The 18,009-nt window shown below is 38.2% G+C and overlaps 1 protein-coding gene across 9 annotated transcripts in view; it reads left to right on the top strand.

Moving 5' to 3' along the window:
* ARHGEF28 (Rho guanine nucleotide exchange factor 28) overlaps nucleotides 1–18,009 on the top strand; it is a 207,629-nt gene that overhangs the window by 123,170 nt on the left and 66,450 nt on the right. For all 9 annotated transcript variants that reach the window (XM_043514682.1, XM_038403100.2, XM_038403099.2 and 6 more), the window contains 3 exons: nucleotides 4,759–4,889; nucleotides 13,579–13,877; nucleotides 16,366–16,555. In XM_043514682.1, coding sequence (XP_043370617.1) covers nucleotides 4,759–4,889; nucleotides 13,579–13,877; nucleotides 16,366–16,555 — 620 coding nt within the window. The remainder of the gene's footprint in view (nucleotides 1–4,758; nucleotides 4,890–13,578; nucleotides 13,878–16,365; nucleotides 16,556–18,009) is intronic.

Raw genomic sequence — 18,009 nt, 5'->3', positions numbered from 1 at the left:
GCCTCAGCTCTACCATGTATTGGTCTGTAGAGATGCTGTACCCAAGACAGGCCCTTTCAAAGTTTTCTAAGAAGGCCTTGGTATCATCGCCTGCCTTGTAGGTGGGGAACTTTCTGGGATGGGAAGTGGTACCTGGAAAAGGATTGCTAGGATTTTTTGGTATATTCTGCTGAGCCTTTGCCTTCTCCATCTCCAGTGCATGCTGCCTCTCTTTTTCCTTCTCCTCCTCCACATGCTTCCTCTCTTTTTCCTTCTCCTCCCGTTCTTTGTCCTTGGCCTCTATTGCTTTCCTGTGAGCAGCCTCTCAGTGTCGTTCTGCCTCTTTCGCTGCCTCCATTCTGGCTAACTCCAATTTGTGTAGTGTCTTGGTTTCTGTCATCTTTACCTCTCTGTTTTTTACTAACTTTACACCCGAGGGTTAGAAATAAAACAAACAAAACTTGGCTTGTAAAATTTTGCTGTGCTGTAATAGATACCTATATTCTCTGATAGTGATTGTCAGCCTACAGAAAAAGCCAAAAAAACCCCCCAAAAACCTAATACCTTTGGCTCCAGGCAAATAGACAGAAAACCCCTCTAGTTGCTCTTAGGGGAAAAAAAATTTCAGGTCTGTGAAGACTTGTGAATTTCCCTGCAGGAGGTTAACTATTCTGCCTTTAGGTAGAGAAAACTCCAGCTCACAAAAGACAGTTCCCTTTTGTCTCTGCTCTGGCCCCAAAGCAGAGAGAGAGACTCCAACTACTTCCAGTTGGAAACCTGCTTTCCAGCAGCCCAAAGGAAAAAAAATTCCCTTTTAAAATCTGTGTTTCTGGTTCAAAAAATCTCAAAATGATTTCAAGTTAATCCCACCGCTCTGTCACCATGTCAAGGTTCCTTCCCCACTCTGAACTCTAGGGTACAGATGTGGGGACCTGCATGAAAACCTACTAAGCTTACTTTTATCAGCTTAGGTTAAAACTTGCCCTTGGACTTCCACTGCCACCACCAAATGTTTGACTGGTTACTGGGAAAGCGTTTTTGGAAACGTCTTTTCCCCCCAAATTCTCACCAAAACCAAACCTTTCCCCCCAAAATCCTCACCTAACCAAAGCCTGGGGAAGGCTTGATAAAAATCCTCACCACTTTGCATAGGTGACCACAGACCCCAAACCCTTGGTTCTTAAGAACAATGAAAAAAGCATTCAGTTTCTTACAAGAAGAATTTTAATATAAGAAAAAGTAAAAAGAATCACCTCTGTAAAATCAGGTAAATACCTTACAGGGTAATTAGATTCAAAACATAGAGAATCCCTCTAGGCAAAACCTTAAGTTACAAAAAACATACAAAGACAGGAATATCCATTCTATTCAGCACAGCTTAATTTTCTAAGCCATTTAAAGAAATCATAATCTAATGCATATCTAGCTAGATTACTTACTAAATTCTAAGACTCCATTCCTGTTCTGTCCCCGACAAAAACATCACACAGACAGACACAGATCCTTTGTTCCCCCCCCCACCCAGCTTTGAAAGTATCTTGTCTCCTCATTGGTCATTGTGGTCAGGTGCCAGCGAGGTTATCCTAGCTTCTTAACCCTTTACAGGTGAAAGGGTTTTTCCTCTGGCCAGGAGGGATTTCAAAGATGTTTACCCTTCCCTTTATATTTATGACAGGTACCAATGCCCAAACTTTACACACTTCAGCCTTGGCACTCTGTTATTCAATGGCAGAGTAGTGCGCTCCAGTATGGGCTCGTTCGTCTCACACAATGATGATAAATTTACAACTAAATTCCACCATGCGTATTACCTCAGGCACACTTAAATCTATTGCTCTACCATAGTTACTGATTCTCTGCGATGTTGCTCCGCCCAGTGTTTGCAGAGAGGAAAGCGTAGCAAAGCTTGTGACCAAATTGCTTGATATGCCACATCTGCCATTAATTAAAAACTCATTTAATCCCACACGTGGTCGTCTGCCCTCACGCTGCCTGTTGTGGATAAGTTTACTGGGTAAGGGATTTACAGTAGAGGATCAAGGCAAGCTTTATGGTCTGCAGAGAAAGTGACAGATAATTCTTTTCTCTTGGACCCCACTCAATGTCAACGTGGATTTGATTTACTGCAAAGGCAATGGAGCCTTCTGAACCGGTTTCGTACCGGACATAGAATTTGTGCTGCAGCAGAATTTCGGTGGCGTTTCAGAGACAGTCCACTATGTCAATGTGGGTAGCCACAAACCATGACGCATATTGTTGAGGACTCCAAAATGACTCAACTTCCTGGAGGTCTTTGTGCCTTGAACATCATTGATAAGAACGTTGTGGCTTGGTTCATCTGGATTCCATATGCCAAATAACTAATTGATAGGCATTATTTATCTATTTATTTTTCTACCATATTGAAAGTAGCATGGTAGAATGATAGAGAATATCTGAGAAAATGAAGGCATTGTTTGAATGTAATGTGTAATGTCTTTTTACACTAGAAGTTCAGATCTTATTTAATATATCATAGTTACATAAATTCCATCCCAGTCCCAAAATCTTATCTCATCTTGTACACCTTTCAAATTCTGTCACTGTATATCAGGAACAGAATCCTAATGCAGTTTGAAAATAGAAATCAATCCTATCCAAGGGCCAGGAATCCTTGTTTTTAAATGGCATAAATCATTGTTTTCTGCTTAGAATAGTAGAATATCAGGGTTGGAAGGGACCTCAGGAGGTCATCTAACCAACCCCCTGCTCAAAGCAGGACCAATCCCCAACTAAATCATCCCAGCCAGGGCTCTGTCAAGCCTGACCTTAAAAACCTCTAAGGAAAGAGATTCCACCACCTCCTTAGGTAACCCATTCCAGTGCTTCACCACCCTCTTAGTGAAAAAGTTTTTCCTAATATCCAACCTAAACCTACCCCACTGCAACTTGAGACCATTGCTTGCTTGCTTCTAACAGCTTGTCCAGATACTGGTTTCTAAAATCATGTGGGAAAGATGGTAGTTTGACAAACCAGTAAATATGTTTTTGTGGTACGTAAATTTTTCCCAGTTTTTTTTTTCTTTCTGAACCATGGATCAGAAATAGAAATTGGCAAGCTCTGCACAGCTTTTTGCATACTTATCACCTTCCATAGTATGTTCCTCTCACATACACATTTTTGTTTAAAGTTGACATGGACAATAATCAATCACAGAGCTAGATTCCTATACCAATGAATGAATTATGCTGATGTCTAAATATGGATTTTGTCTTGGAGGCTGGGGTGGACTACAAGGTCTTTCCAATTTGTATTTTGTTATTATGAAAATAATAATGAAAGGCTTTCTGTTGCACCCACAGCACTAAAGGTGCAGCACTACAGAGCATTTAAAGATGAATGAAACTATGCCGTAGTAAATGCCGTCAGTCATTTCATTACAAAGCATATTACTCTATATTTATAACTGCCTTTATATATCCTTCTGCAAAAATGTAAAAAGGAAGTTATTAACCTACATGAGGAAAATCCTGGAAGTAGTACACCGTATATCTGGCTGGACTGCACCCTGGAGTCTGTGTGGAATCAGGGGAGAAATCATTTCCCTGGGCTCTGGCATGGCTGCTGCTATATTCTGGCTTCTCCATCTGTAAAATGATGGTAATTATGTTTACTATAAGCAAAATCTGAAAATATGTAGGATTTAAGATGGTCTGCAGTGCCATGCTTGGGTAGCAAGTAGGTAGCTACTACTATTCTCATTTGCAGTTGATTGAACATTATTGTGTTGCTAGAGTTGTGCAAATAACTGATTTTTTGGCTTGTTGCTATTTTGAGAAATCGGGAAAAAAAAATTCTTTTGGATCAACCCAAAACTGAAATTTTTCAGAGTTTTTGGCCAGAAATGGTTTTGGGTTAAACAAAATGTCTTGTTTTGATTTTGGGCATGCTTAGTGTTTTTTAATAAAAGCAAAGGAAATTTTGAACTGAAGGGCTAGATTCACCAAGGAGCTTAGGCACTGCTCACAAAACAGAGGAGATGGTGAGGGTAGCGGTGCCCTCCTTGTACCTAATAGCTCATTGGCTAAGGCATTCACCTTGGAAATGAGAGACCCAGGTTTGAGACCCTTCTCTGAAGAAGGGATTTGATCCCCCTGTGAATGCCCCAGCCACCAGGTTGTTGGCTATTCTGGCCTGAGTTTCTCTGTTTCTCCTATTGAAGCCGTTCCAATATGTGTAAATATTCATTGAAGTAGGGACTAGAAACCAGGTGTTCCTCTCCCGGTGAATGCCCTACCTATTAGGCTCCACCGCCTCTACCATTTTATCAATGGCATGTAAGTCTCTTCTTGAATCATGCCTGAAAAATGAAAATGATTCATTTGGAAAGTGTCAAAATGAAATGTTTCAACATTTGTGGGGAAATTTTTATTTTTTTGACTGAAACAGTTTGGCATAATTGGCAAAATGTGTTGGTCAAGCTGAATCTTCATTTTTTGGAGGAAAAAAATAGTTTTTGGCCAAAAAATGTCACTCAGCTGTATTTGTTGCTCACTAATTTGCTTTTGACAAACGTTGTGAAATCAGGTAGTTTGGCAGAGAGCTTCTGCATACAAATGCAGATTTTTAAATGAATGCAGAAATGTTGTCTTAAATGTTCTGGGCATAACTAATAATAGTCTCTTTAAAATGTGATGCTTAGTGACTAGGCTTAGCTATTTTTATGGCAGAATAGAGAAGAGAAAAGGAAGTGGTATGAAAAAATAAATTCTGTATTTTCCCATAATATTTCATTCCAGAGAAACGACATTCTACACTTGATGTCCTCAAGAAATCCCCAAACCCACCTACCTTCTTTGCTGCAGCCACACTTACTGCCATGCTGAATGGAAGTGATGAAGTGTATGCAAATTGCATGGTAGTGGATCAAGTAAGATAGTCTTGCATCTTTGTGCTCTCAGTACACTGCTGTTCATTGTCTCCTGGTAAAATATATTATTTGAATTTTAGTAAAATGTGGGTCAGTTGGTAGAGCCTTCCAGTGTTTTATGTTTATAAATATTACATAGATTTATTAGGGCTGTTGATTAATTGCAGTTCATTCACACTATTAACTAAAAAAAATTAATCACAATTAAAAAAATTAATTGTGATTTATCACAGATTTAGTCACACTGTTAAACAATAAAATACCAATTGAAGTTTATTAAATATTTTGGATTTTTTCTACATTTTCAAATATCTCAATTTCAGTTACAACACAGAATACAAAGTGTACAGAGCTCACTTTATATTATTTTTATTACAAATATTTGCACTATAAAAATGATAAAAAGAAACAGCATTTTTCAATTCATCTCATGCAAGTACTGTAGTGCAATCTCTTTATCATGAAAGTGCAACTTACAAATGTCAATTTTTTTGTTGTTAAATAACTGCACTCAAAAACAAACAGGTTGGATTTGATTTAAATCAAAGTGATTTAAATCACTAGTCAGGAAGACTCTATTTAATCATCGATTTCCTCAGAAAAGTGCATTCTTGTTGGTTGTTACAACCGTAATATATATTTTTCAGAACTCAAAGATAGATTTAGGTTTCATTTTTAGAAGGTACACACTATTCATTTTTAAAGTGATTTATTTTGAAAACTTTTCAGATTAGTTTTACGGCTATATCAGAAAATGAATGATTGTTTGGTTATTTCATTTAGCAAAGGTAACTGAAGCAGATATTTATTAAGACATTGGGAGGTGAACTATCTCCAATTCAACAGATTAATCATTAATATTTGGAGGATTTTCTTGCCATGCTGTATTAGGAGATCACCACCAGACATTTAAATTGTTTTATTTAATTAAAACAGCAACATTATGTATTCTGGATTTTTTTCTTCAACAGCAAACGTATAATATTTTTAATAAAACAAGCATATGAATTTTTGAATTTAAACATTCAAGTTTTTTAAAATCAGGTTTCTTTTTGTTAAAATTGTTTTTAACTAAAATAGTTAAATGAAATATTTAAAAAAAAATTAAATGAACTATGTCAGCCAGGTCAACATGAGAAACTTAAAATATTGGCTTCTGCTGTTAACTCCATCGTCTTCACCTTCATTTTCCGGTTTGTTCATAATCTGGAAAAGAAAAACAAGCTTTCTGGCTTTTTCAGGTCCCAAATGATTTCTCAATTTGGAATGAATTAGTCCCAAGGAAGAAAATATTCTTTCTACACTGGCAGAAGAAGCTACTGCTGTTAAAAGTGAGATAATCACTTCAACAGTCTCTGAATCCAAGTGCTTAAGTGATTTCCACCAGTTCACTGGTGTGACTTACTTTAAAACATCATCAGCAAACATGTATTTCTTGAATGGTTCACCCTTAGCTCTGAAGTTTATTATAGTTGGCATTATGGAGGGATGATTGCTGGATGTCAATGTCACAGCCAATTCCTCTTCTTCAGCAGTTAAGGTTTGACCCTGGTACCGAGTATTGAGAATATTTGCAAGAAAATGAGCTGGAGATAATGCTTGTCCCATAAATTTTTTTAATGCTTGTAATTTAACTCTGTCATTACATATTTCTTTTTTTAAGATCTCACTCAGTTCCTTCCAAATTTCAATAGCATCAGCAATAAAACAGCTATTTCCCTGCATTTTGTTCAAGGCTCCAGAAATAGGCTTCAGGGAGCTCAGCATGTGTTCAACGTTGAGAACTTTGGCTGTGACAGTACCATCTATTTTTTCACCAGTTGGTTCACAAACTGTCATCAGATTAGGCCAGTTCTTGATATAATGCTCAAAACAGTCCACTACTGAGTTCCATCGCATGTCTTGTGGGAGAGTTAGCTTGGTTCCTCCCACTTTTTTCAGAGCAGCTGCTGCAAAGTGGTTGTTACAGAAGTATTTTGCAATTTCAACAACATTAGCTTTTATTTCTGAAACACTGAAGTCTTTGGCTAGGAGGTGCATCAAATGAGCACTGCAAGCATATGTTGTTAGCTTGGGACTCTCTTCACTCTCTTCTAAATAATTTCTTCTCATCTTGGATACATTTGCAGCATTGTCTGTGACCAAGCTGCGTACTAGACATTTGAATTTTTTTTTCCAGTTTGTTATAGCTTTTATACTTCTTTTATACTTTATACTGTTATACTTCTTGTAAGTATTCTAATGTGTGTGCATTTCCTGATGTATCAATGGTTCCTGTAAGGAAGACATTCCCTTCTTCTGTTGTCACACAGACACATACAATAGGATCATTGTGGACATTGCTCCACCCATCAAGACTCAGGTTAACAATTTCACTCTCTAGACCTTTTACACACTGCTCAATTTCTCTTTCATACACTATATCCAGCAATTTGCCTGCGACATCTGTTCTGTTGGTGGACTGTATCCTGGCATTTGCTCCAACCCCTCAGACAGAGACAAACACCTACAAGATCTCTATCATGCATTCCTACAACTACAATACCCACCTGCTGAAGTGAAGAAACAGATTGACAGAGCCAGAAGAGTACCCAAAAGTCACCTACTACAGGACAGGCCCAACAAAGAAAATAACGGAACGCCACTAGCCATCACCTTCGGCCCCCAACTAAAACCTCTCCAATGCATCATCAAGGATCTACAACCCATCCTGAAGGATGACCCACCACTCTCACAGATCTTGGGAGACAGGCCAGTCCTTGCTTACAGACAGCCCCCCAGTCTGAAGCAAATACTCACCAGCAACCACACACCACACAACAGAACCACTAACCCAGGAACTTATCCTTGCAACAAAGCCCGTTGCCAACTCTGCCCACATATCTATTCAGGGGACACCATCATAGGGCCTAATCACATCAGCCACACTATCAGAGGCTCGTTCACCTGCGCATCTACCAATGTGATATATGCCATCATGTGACAGCAATGCCCCTCTGCCATGTACATTGGCCAAACTGGACAGTCTCTACGTAAAAGAATGAATGGACACAAATCGGACGTCAAGAATTATAACATTCAAAAACCAATTGGAGAACACTTCAGTCTCTCCGGTCACTCGATTACAGACCTGAGGGTGGCTATTCTTCAACAAAAAAACTTCAAAAACAGACTGCAACGAGAGACTGCTGAATTGGAATTAATTTGCAAACTGGATACAATTAACTTAGGCTTGAATAGAGACTGGGAATGGATGAGTCATTACACAAAGTAAAACTATTTCCCCATGACATTTCTCCCCCCCACCCCACCCTCACTGTTCCTCAGATATTCTTGTTAACTGCTGGAAATAGCCTACCTTGCTTGTCACCGTGAAAGGTTTTCCTCCCTCCCCCCTTGCTGCTGGTGATGGCTCATCTTAAGTGATCACTCTCCTTACAGTGTGTATGATAAAACCCATTGTTTCATGTTCTGTGTGTGTGTGTGTGTGTGTGTGTGTGTGTGTATATATATATATATAAATCTCCCCTCTGTATTTTCCACCTAATGCATCCGATGAAGTGATCTGTAGCTCATGAAAGCTTATGCTGAAATAAATTTGTTAGTCTCTAAGGTGCCACAAGTACTCCTTTTCTTTTTATTTATGATTGTTTCTGGATGATGGAGGGTTTTTTTCTTTTTGCTACAGGTCATATACACTGTGGCTATGTGACATATGTGATGTGACTGAAACACTATCATTGGCAGATAACTCTGAAACTATAGAAAATGATGGTGATCTTGAAGGTGGATAGTCTTCTGAATCCTGTATGTTGAGGATGGATTCTCCTAAACAAAATAAGTCAATGCAGTTATTTAATTATTATTAGCATATTGCTCATTTAGTATTACTTAGTGCATTCACTGGCACTCTGTACTACTTTAGAGGTGAATTTGTAAAAGGAAGATCTGCCTGTTTCAGCTATTTATTTTTTTTATCACAACTGCATCTAAAATGATAGTACCATAGAGTAACAACTATATTTTTTGTTCAAACATGAGAATTCAAGAATAGTCCAGAAGGAAGACAGTCTGTCCTTAAGAAAGAAGGTTGAAATAAAAAAGTTTACCAACCTGAAGGTCCTGCATGTTCAGACATGTTCCTTTCATCATCTTGAATGTAGCTTCCTCCTGAGAAGAAACACTTCTCATAATGTTGTTTCATTCGGGCAACCAGGCCTTGCATTTCTTCGTGGCACTGTTTGCATTTGCACGCATGCTTGTCTTACCCACAGATAGAGGAACTTCATTAAAATATTCCCAAACTGGGTCTCTTTTACGGCCTGCTGCCATTATAGGTTTTCCCTTCTAGTGAAAGAATTGTATGCTAGATCTCAAATCAATGAAGGTTATGCTCAGAAAGACATCAAGACTTCTGGAATATGCTGCTCAAACAGTTTCACTTTTGTTTCTACTGCCTGTCCCTCCCTTCTCACATTTATCTCCAGACTTCTTCTCCTTGTCCAGATCTATTCCGCCCCCAACAATCTTCTATTCATTGAACTTTGAGACTTTGCACTTTTAGAGAGAGGTAAGGGATTGACTGTGTATTGATAAAATTGACAAATTTGCAGAGGGACAATAGGGTTGTGTTCTGTTGTTTCTCCCTTCTATTTATTTATTTATTTATATATTTAAACACATTTTTGCTGTTAACAAGTATGTTATCTCTGGAGACACACATCCACAGTTTGAGAACTGCAAAACTAAGCATCTCTATCATCTAGACTGAGCACTGAGTACCATTGGATAGATAGAAAGATTAATCTAAATAATCTATACAGGAGCCCCTGGAACCCCATAAGATTGGGTCCCTAATTCTTGAACTATTGGAACTCATTTACAAAACTTTTCTTAAACATTACATGACTATATTGTCTCATATTATAGAGTTAGAATTTATAATCCCTATTCCATGATGAGATATCTTTAAGCTATAATGTATCTTAATTAAAACGATCTTTAGATAAGTTTTTTCCTCAAAAAGCATTTTATCAAAAAAATCCGATTTAAATTAAAAAATCCATTTTTTTAAAATCATGGAATTTTATCCACCCTGAAAACAAAACAATGTAAAACTTTAGCGTCTACAAGTCCACTCAGTTCTCCTTCTTGTTCAGCCAATCGCGCAGACAAACAAGTTTGTTTACATTTATGGGAGATAATGCTGCCCACTTCTTATTTACAATCACCTGAAAGTGAGAACTGGCATTCGTATGGCACTTTTATAGTCGGCATTGCAAGGTATGTACATGCCAGATATGCTAAACATTTGTATGCCCCTTCATGCTTTGGCGACCATTTGGAGGGCATTCTTCCATGCTGATGATGCTCGTTAAAAAATAACGTTAATTAAATTTGTGACTGAACTCCTTGGGGGACAATTGTAAGTCTCCTGCTTTGTGTGTTACCTGCATTCTGCCATATATTTCATGTTATACCAGTCTCGGATGATGACCCAGCATATTGTTCATTTTAAGAAAGCTTTCACTGCAGATTTGACAAAATGCAAAGAAGGTGCTAATATGAGATTTCTAAAGCTAGCTACAGCACTCAACCCAAGGTTTAATGAATCTGAAGTGCCTTCCAAAATCTGAGAGGAATGATGTGTGGAGCATGCTTTCAGAAGTCTTAAAAGAGTAACACTCCGATGCAGAAACTACCGAATCCAAACAACCAAAAAAGAAAATCAACTTTCCGCTGATGGCATCTGACTGCACTGCTTTGGATCATTATCGAGCAGAACCCATCATCAGCATGGACGCATGTCCTCTGAAATGGTGGTTGAAGCATGAAGGGACATATGAATCTTTAGTGCATCTGGCATGTAAATATCTTGCGACGCCAGCTACAATAATGCCATGCAAATGCCTGTTCTCACTTTCAGGTGATGTTGTAAACAAGAAGCGGGCAGCATTGTCTCCTGCACATGTAATCAAACTTGTTTGTCTGAGCGACTGGCTGAACAAGAAGTAGGACTGAGTGGACTTGTAGGCTCCAAAGTTTGACATTGTTTTATTTTTGAATGCAGTTATTTTTTGTGCCTAATTTTACATTTGTAAGTTCAACTTTCATGATAAAGAGATTGCACTACATTACTTGTATTAAGTTAATTGAAAAATGATTTTTTATTTTCACAGTGCAGATATTTATAATAAAAATATAAAGTGAGCACTGTACACTTTGTATTCTGTGTTGAAATTGAAATCAATATATTTGAAAATGTGGAAAACATCAAAAATATTTAAATAATTGCTATTCTATTATTGTTTAATAGCGTGATTAATTCACATGATTAATTTTTTTAGTCATGCGATTAATTTTTATGTAATAACTGCAACTTTGTTCCTCTGTCTGTCTTGTTTAATTTATTAGATGCTTTTAATAAACAAAATAAGTTATGAAAATGTAAATCTTTAGCTTTTTTGTTTTGGTTTTCTATGAGCTGAACAGCTCCTCTTCTTTGATTATTTGCACCTAAATTCCCTCTTATCTAAAACAGGGTCATGTTTCCTGATGTTTGTTAATTAACAAGTCCCTCAATTATCAGTTCAACAGGAATACAAAATAAGTGACCAGACAAACCAATGTCCAATTATTGTTATAGGGTACCACAAAGTTGGAAGTGCTTTCTGCCAGATGTGATGTAAAACTGAGGTCCTGGCCACTTGTGATTATTAATTGTGCTATATTACTTATCACAAGGAGACTAGCTCCACTAGATTCTTGCCAAACTACATTTTGGGTTATTGCATCCTATCTATCTACATTTTCCCCACAATCTCAATTCAAAGTGCTGTTCTTCCTCACCTCTTGTCCTGCTGTAAACTATTGTGGATAGATGCTATGTATTGTAAAACACCTGCCAACTTCTAGTGAGAGGTGGCTGCACTTCAGTGGTGGTAGAAGTGATTCTTGTGCAGTAGAACGTCAGTTACAAACATCAGAGTTACGAACTGACCAGTCAACCATGTACCTCATTTGGAACCGAAATACGCAATTGGGCGGCAGCAGAGACCTTCTGCTCCCCCAAAAAGAAAAATACAATACAGTACCTTATTAAACGTAAACTATTAAAAAAATGGAAAGGAGAATTTTTCTTCTGCATAGTAAAGTTTCAAAACTATATTAACTCAATGTTCAGTGTAAACTTTTGAAAGAACAACCATAACGTTTTGTTCAGAGTTATGAACATTTCAGAGATACAAACAACCTCAATTCCTGAGATGTTCACAACTCTGAGGTTCTATTATATATATAGTGTGACAGAGTTCCTCCTCTGCCTTGGTGGGTCCTGTGCTTATTGGCGGATTTGCTCGCCTCAGAGGTTCACGGCAGCCCTCAGTTTTGCCACTTTAGTGGCTCAAATCTGCAGTTCACTCAGTTAGCCTCATCACTGGCCAGCATGGGGAAAAGGAAGAACAACAATCCCCACAGTCTCTGCTGATCCACCTAGTGGATCAGGGAACAGGTCAGAGACCTTCCCCTCTGGTGGAACCCACAGTCCAGGTCAACTCCTCTGGTATCAAGTAGGAGGTTGGGGGAATGGAGGGATGGGGGGGACCCCGGGCCCGCCCTCTACTCCAGGTTCCAGCCCAGGGTCCTGTGGATTGCAGCTATCTACAGTGGCCCCTATAACAGCTGCATGACAGCTGCAACTCCTTGGGCTACTTCCCCATTGCCTCCTCCCAACACCTTCTTTATTCTCACCATAGGACCTTCCTCCTGATGTCTGATAATGCTTGTACTTCTCAGTCTTCCAGTAGTACGCCTTCTCACTCTCAGCTTCTTGCACCTCTTGCTCCCAGCTCCTCGCATGCACACCACAAACTGAAGTGAGCTCCTTTTTAAAACCCAAGTGCCCTGATTAGCCTGTCTTAATTGATTCTAGCAGCTTCTTGATTGGCTGCAGGTGTTCTAATCAGCTTGTCTTCCTTAATTGTTTCCAGAAAGTTCCTGATTGTTCTGGAACCTTCCCTGTTACCTTACTCAGGGAAAAGGGACCTACTTAACCTGGGGCTAATATATCTGCCTTCTATCACTCTTCTGTAGCCATCTGGCCTGACCATGTCACAATAGATATAGATATGTTATAAAATAGTTTGAGATCCTTCAGGATGAAAGGCAGAAAATAAATGTAAGAAATTATTTTATACTGTTAAGTGAAAATCTTGGAAGAAGGCAGAGATATTGAAAATGCATCTTCATATTCTTTTACCTCTCATTGAAAAAGTCACCCATCGCATTAAGAGCTGATATTGTTCTTTGTGACCAACACAAAGCATGTAGTTAGGGCCAAATTTTCTCAACTGAAAGTCAGTCATGACCTAAAATGTACAATAACACACCTTTGATCACCACAATTCTGCATAAAACTGCCACTTTTATGAATGCAAACTGAATAATGGCACATGCAAATGGCTACTTAGGTGTGTGAACAGCCATTTGTATCTGTATTTATCCAAGTTGCACATATACTTACGACCTGGAGGCCTGAAAAACCGTATTAGTTTGTTTCCAATGTCTATGCCCCAGAAAAGTAATAAAGGAAAAACCGGTGGTACAGAGAAGTGTAGTTTGTAGTATTCTCTAGTGATACATTGTTATGTACTTTTCAGTAGCATTAATACACATCTATCTCGTGCTGCAGGTTGGAGATTTGGATGTTAACTACATTAACGTAGACAGTGTCACCACTGAAACAGGCATGGATCAGACCCACTCATCCCTGACATCATCATCATCAGCTGTCTCACTTAAGGAAAGCAGCCAATATATTTATGCAGAAAATGAAGATAACCAAATGGTAATGAATAACATAGACAACGTAGGCACACAGCCTTTCACTTCACCTTCAAATCTGTATGCAGCAGGTTCATATCTACCACTCAAGTCTCGTGGATTTAATAAGGAACGAAGTCAACTTTATGCTGACATGAAAAAAAGAAGGTATGGAATTGTTTTGATGAAATTGTCAGGGAAAGATTAACGTTTAGTAATATGTTTTTTATACACACACACACACACACACGGCATTGCATGGAACTATACTGTAAGGGTGGGTTTTTGTGACTTTGAGAAGAAGTGCATGGAGTAGCTGGAAGCACAATGCCAGGCATGGTAACAACGTGCATCTCAGTCGGAACAAGTATGCAAATAGCTCTGTGGCCAGTGATATAATTGGTCTATGGAGTCACATGAAGATCCATTAATAAAAACTATGATTGTTGACGTCATCCTCGAAATCAAGGTGATCAGCATCACGTTTTGTGTATATATATATGTATATACACACACCCACCTATATATATATATATATATATGCACACACTAAGTATATTTTAGTTCAGAAAAATAAAACAAAACCTGGAATATTAACATCTCTACTGAGAGAAAATCTGAAGTATCTTCAAAAAACTGTCCCCTAGTCACTTATATCCCAAATTTTATGTGGTGCTTTATTTAGTTCTGTATTTTTATAAATTGATTATAAAGGGTTCTTTTGTATTTTTTTCTGTTTTTCTTTGGCTTTTGTTTCTTACAAACTGTAAGTGGTTTCTAAGTGACTTCATACTTTTTGGCGTAAATTGTGGTAGGTGCTGCAAAGTGTGACACTTGCTAGAAAAACAGAACCAGGCAACTATTAATTGTGTGAATTTTCACTGAGAGATTTGTCAGAACATCATAAACCGTGAAAGTGAAGCATAAGCCAATTTATAATTGTTATTCTCCATGGAGGGCCTGTTCCAAACAGACCCTAAAGGAATTGTACATTTCTGAATGCATATGACTTTTGCAGATTGACAGTCACCGGGCTACTCTAATACCATGAACCCAAATCTCTGGTGTGTTTGGCCTACTTTTGCTGCTCCACTGGTAAAAAGCAGCCCAACTCAGCAGGTCCAGCCACTGGAGGATTCTCCTACAGGCAGCTCTATGTTATGTTGGGAATAGGACCTGCTCCAGGATTGGGGAACACAAATATGGTTTAAAGCTATGGTTTACATTCTTTCTGAGCTGTGCTTGATGTTCCCCAGCTGTAGCACATGATCTGTCCCCAATTTTAATGTGTACTTCAAAATTATCCCTCCCTAAAACATTCATTGGGAGTTTTGCCTGAGTACAGTTTACAGGATCAGATCAGGTATGAAGTAATACTACAGTAAAATAATACAAATTTGTTGTTAAATAACATCCTCATTCAAGGACCTCAGAGTGCTTGGCAAACATTAATAAATCTTCAACACCTTCATGTGGGTCCTGTCTATATTGGAGAAATTTGTGCCCATGCAACTCCTATTGTAAATTACTGTAATAAGCCAGGATAGACTAAGTCCTGCTTCACATGGGTGTAATGTGTCTACACTAGGCATTTGCATGGTGTAACTTCATCAGCATGGTTGTAATGGTGATGTTTTTCTAATGTAGACAGGGCCATAGGTTATCCCCATTTCACAAATGGGCAAACTGACACACAAATAGCCTAAGTAAATTATTTTTCCAATGTCACATGGCACATTTGTGGCAAATGTGGGGATGGATAATATCCAGAAGTCCAATGATCAAACAGCTTTGGTCTGTGTTGAAAAATAAATCTTTTAATTAGGTGAATTCTAATGCTATGTGAAGGAGTTACAATGCTACAATCCTAGCTTGGATCTGTAGTTATTGAGAAATACCATGCATATTCTAAACATTTTGTCCTGGAAGACTGGAATGTTGTTGCAAGCAGTCAACCATTCACTTCAGTCACATTAATAAAGAAACCATGGGCTTATGTATATAGATAAAGGGACAAAAAGATTGCAGAGAACACCCCTGTGGTGTTGGTACTTCTAGGAAATCTCATTGTAATGTTATATTCAAGAACATCTGTAAATCAAACATTCTCTAATTGTTTTCATTTTTGATTTTGTGAGGGTTGGGTTTTTTAAGCTTTGTCATGTTCCTTCATTTTTCTATCTTTTTTTAAAAAAGAAGGATTAAAATCAAAATCGGACTTACTCAAAAAGTGGCTTCTAGAAAACTCCTTCAGCATACCAGATGTTGGAGAAAATAATCTGAGCATTGCCACATTATATAGGCTGTTTGCACTTTTTCTTATCATGCAACTTCTCACTTAAACTTGACTTTGAAGTTCAGAAGCAAAAGAGAAGCAGCTATCTAAGACCCTGTTTACTCTACAAATGCATTCAGGTAAGGACCCCTGGTGCTAAGCCACTTGTATCTGGGCCTGGTTACAACATGACCACATTTTAAAGTATCTGCAAGATGCAACTGGAGTAAAGCCATGGGCATGATAAGGGGGGACCACAAACCTGAGGACTAGAGCATGACTAACCCAAGCACCATTTACTAGACTGTTCCGCTTTGCTTGTTGCATTAAGTCTGATAATTAGATTGCTTTACATTCCATACATTTTGTTGTATGCTTTAGTTCTAGTCTTGATGACCTTGAAGTAGACAGTGGAAGTGAAGGGATTTCTGACAGATCCCATGTTCGCTACCCTTCTCTCAGTTCTTCAGTGACCGTGGCTGGCAGCAGGCATGAATTAGCTTCTTCTGGGACAAGCACTGATCTAGATTATAGCATCCACATGATGGACTCTAACAATCTGCAGTCAAAGGTATTTGGATATCATTTTGGTTTTGTTTATTTTGCTTTCAACTAAGTTGTTGAAAATATATAAGAATTTGTATTTGAAGGGCCACATTCACCTCTCAATTATATTTGTATAAATTTGGATTAACTCCACAGAAGTCAACGAAACCTTTCCCAATTTACACTGATATAACAGAGAGGAAAATTGTGCCCGGTATTCTCTATGGCACACGAGGAAGGTTAATGCCTTTACAAACAAGTATTTTTTTGAAAAGACAGTCATGGAGGAGGGTCTAGTTGGCTGAATTTTGTACACTGACTAATACAAGCTCCTTTCTCTGCTAATGCTTCCCACAGATATTCTGGCTACTGTAACTTCATTGAACCTTTGGCTATTTCTGGAAACGTCAAACACATACACAGAGTTCTTTTCTCTTTTATTCATAGGCATGAGATTTATTTTTATTTGATCAAAGAGATAAAAAGTCCTGGCTGCCACTGGGCTTTACCTGATTTTTCATATAAGGGGAGGGGGAAAGATGATACCAGAGGAAAAAACTACTAAACCTAAATGCAAGAGAGCTATTTTTAAAAAACACTGATTTCTTTCTATCAAGCAGTTTAGCAAAATTCTCAGTTGAAACATAAATGGTTTTCCTCCCAGATGTTTTCCAACATGCTCAACAGTATTTATCCTGCAAATCAACATACTGTTTTCACAATATTTTGGAACTCAAGGCTCAGCAAAGTTTTTTTGCAACATAGAACTCTTTGCTGCAAGTGCATGATGGAAATTCCTGTTAGTATTTCTAGGCCAGGTACATTGTGAGCAATGCATTTGTAAGGCAATGTCAATGCTATCTGTGCCAATGATTTCAAATGACGGTCCTCAGTAGGGGTGAAAAGTAGTTCAGTTTTCATGCAACAGTGACTCAGTCACATAGTGTCCTCTTTGGAGAAAAGACTGCACTTTATGCTGTATATAGTCATTGTTGGTGTCATGATGCAAGCTTCCATCTGATAGAGCGCAGACCATCACTATTGTTTCTTTCAGAGCCTTTAAAGTTGACTTGAGATCTGGAATTGAAACAAACAGAATATTATTTTATCTGTGAAGCCACCTGTGCACTTAGCGTGTCAATAACATATCTGTATAGTAGTGAAAATACCGGGGTTTTTTTTAATGCAAGTCCATGTATTTAATGAACCACAAAAATCAGATAATGTTAGTTTGATTTAAATTCTCAAAAGAAATGGGTTTTGCACAGTTAATTATGACTTTGCTTTCAAGGCATATCAATAACTAATCATCAGCTGGGGTAGGAGATTTCCAGTCCTGGTATCCAGGCACAATTAGATAAACATAAGGGAAAGGGAAGAGAGATTAATTTCTTCCTCTGGAAAATCCAGATCATAGCTGGGGACAGAATACCGAGCTAGATGGAACACTGGTCTTTTCTGCTCTGAAAACACCATGTT

The sequence above is a fragment of the Dermochelys coriacea genome, chromosome 5 (assembly GCF_009764565.3).
Source record: "Dermochelys coriacea isolate rDerCor1 chromosome 5, rDerCor1.pri.v4, whole genome shotgun sequence".
In the NCBI taxonomy this organism is placed as follows: Eukaryota; Metazoa; Chordata; order Testudines; family Dermochelyidae; genus Dermochelys; species Dermochelys coriacea.
This window is presented reverse-complemented; position numbering and strand designations above follow the sequence as displayed.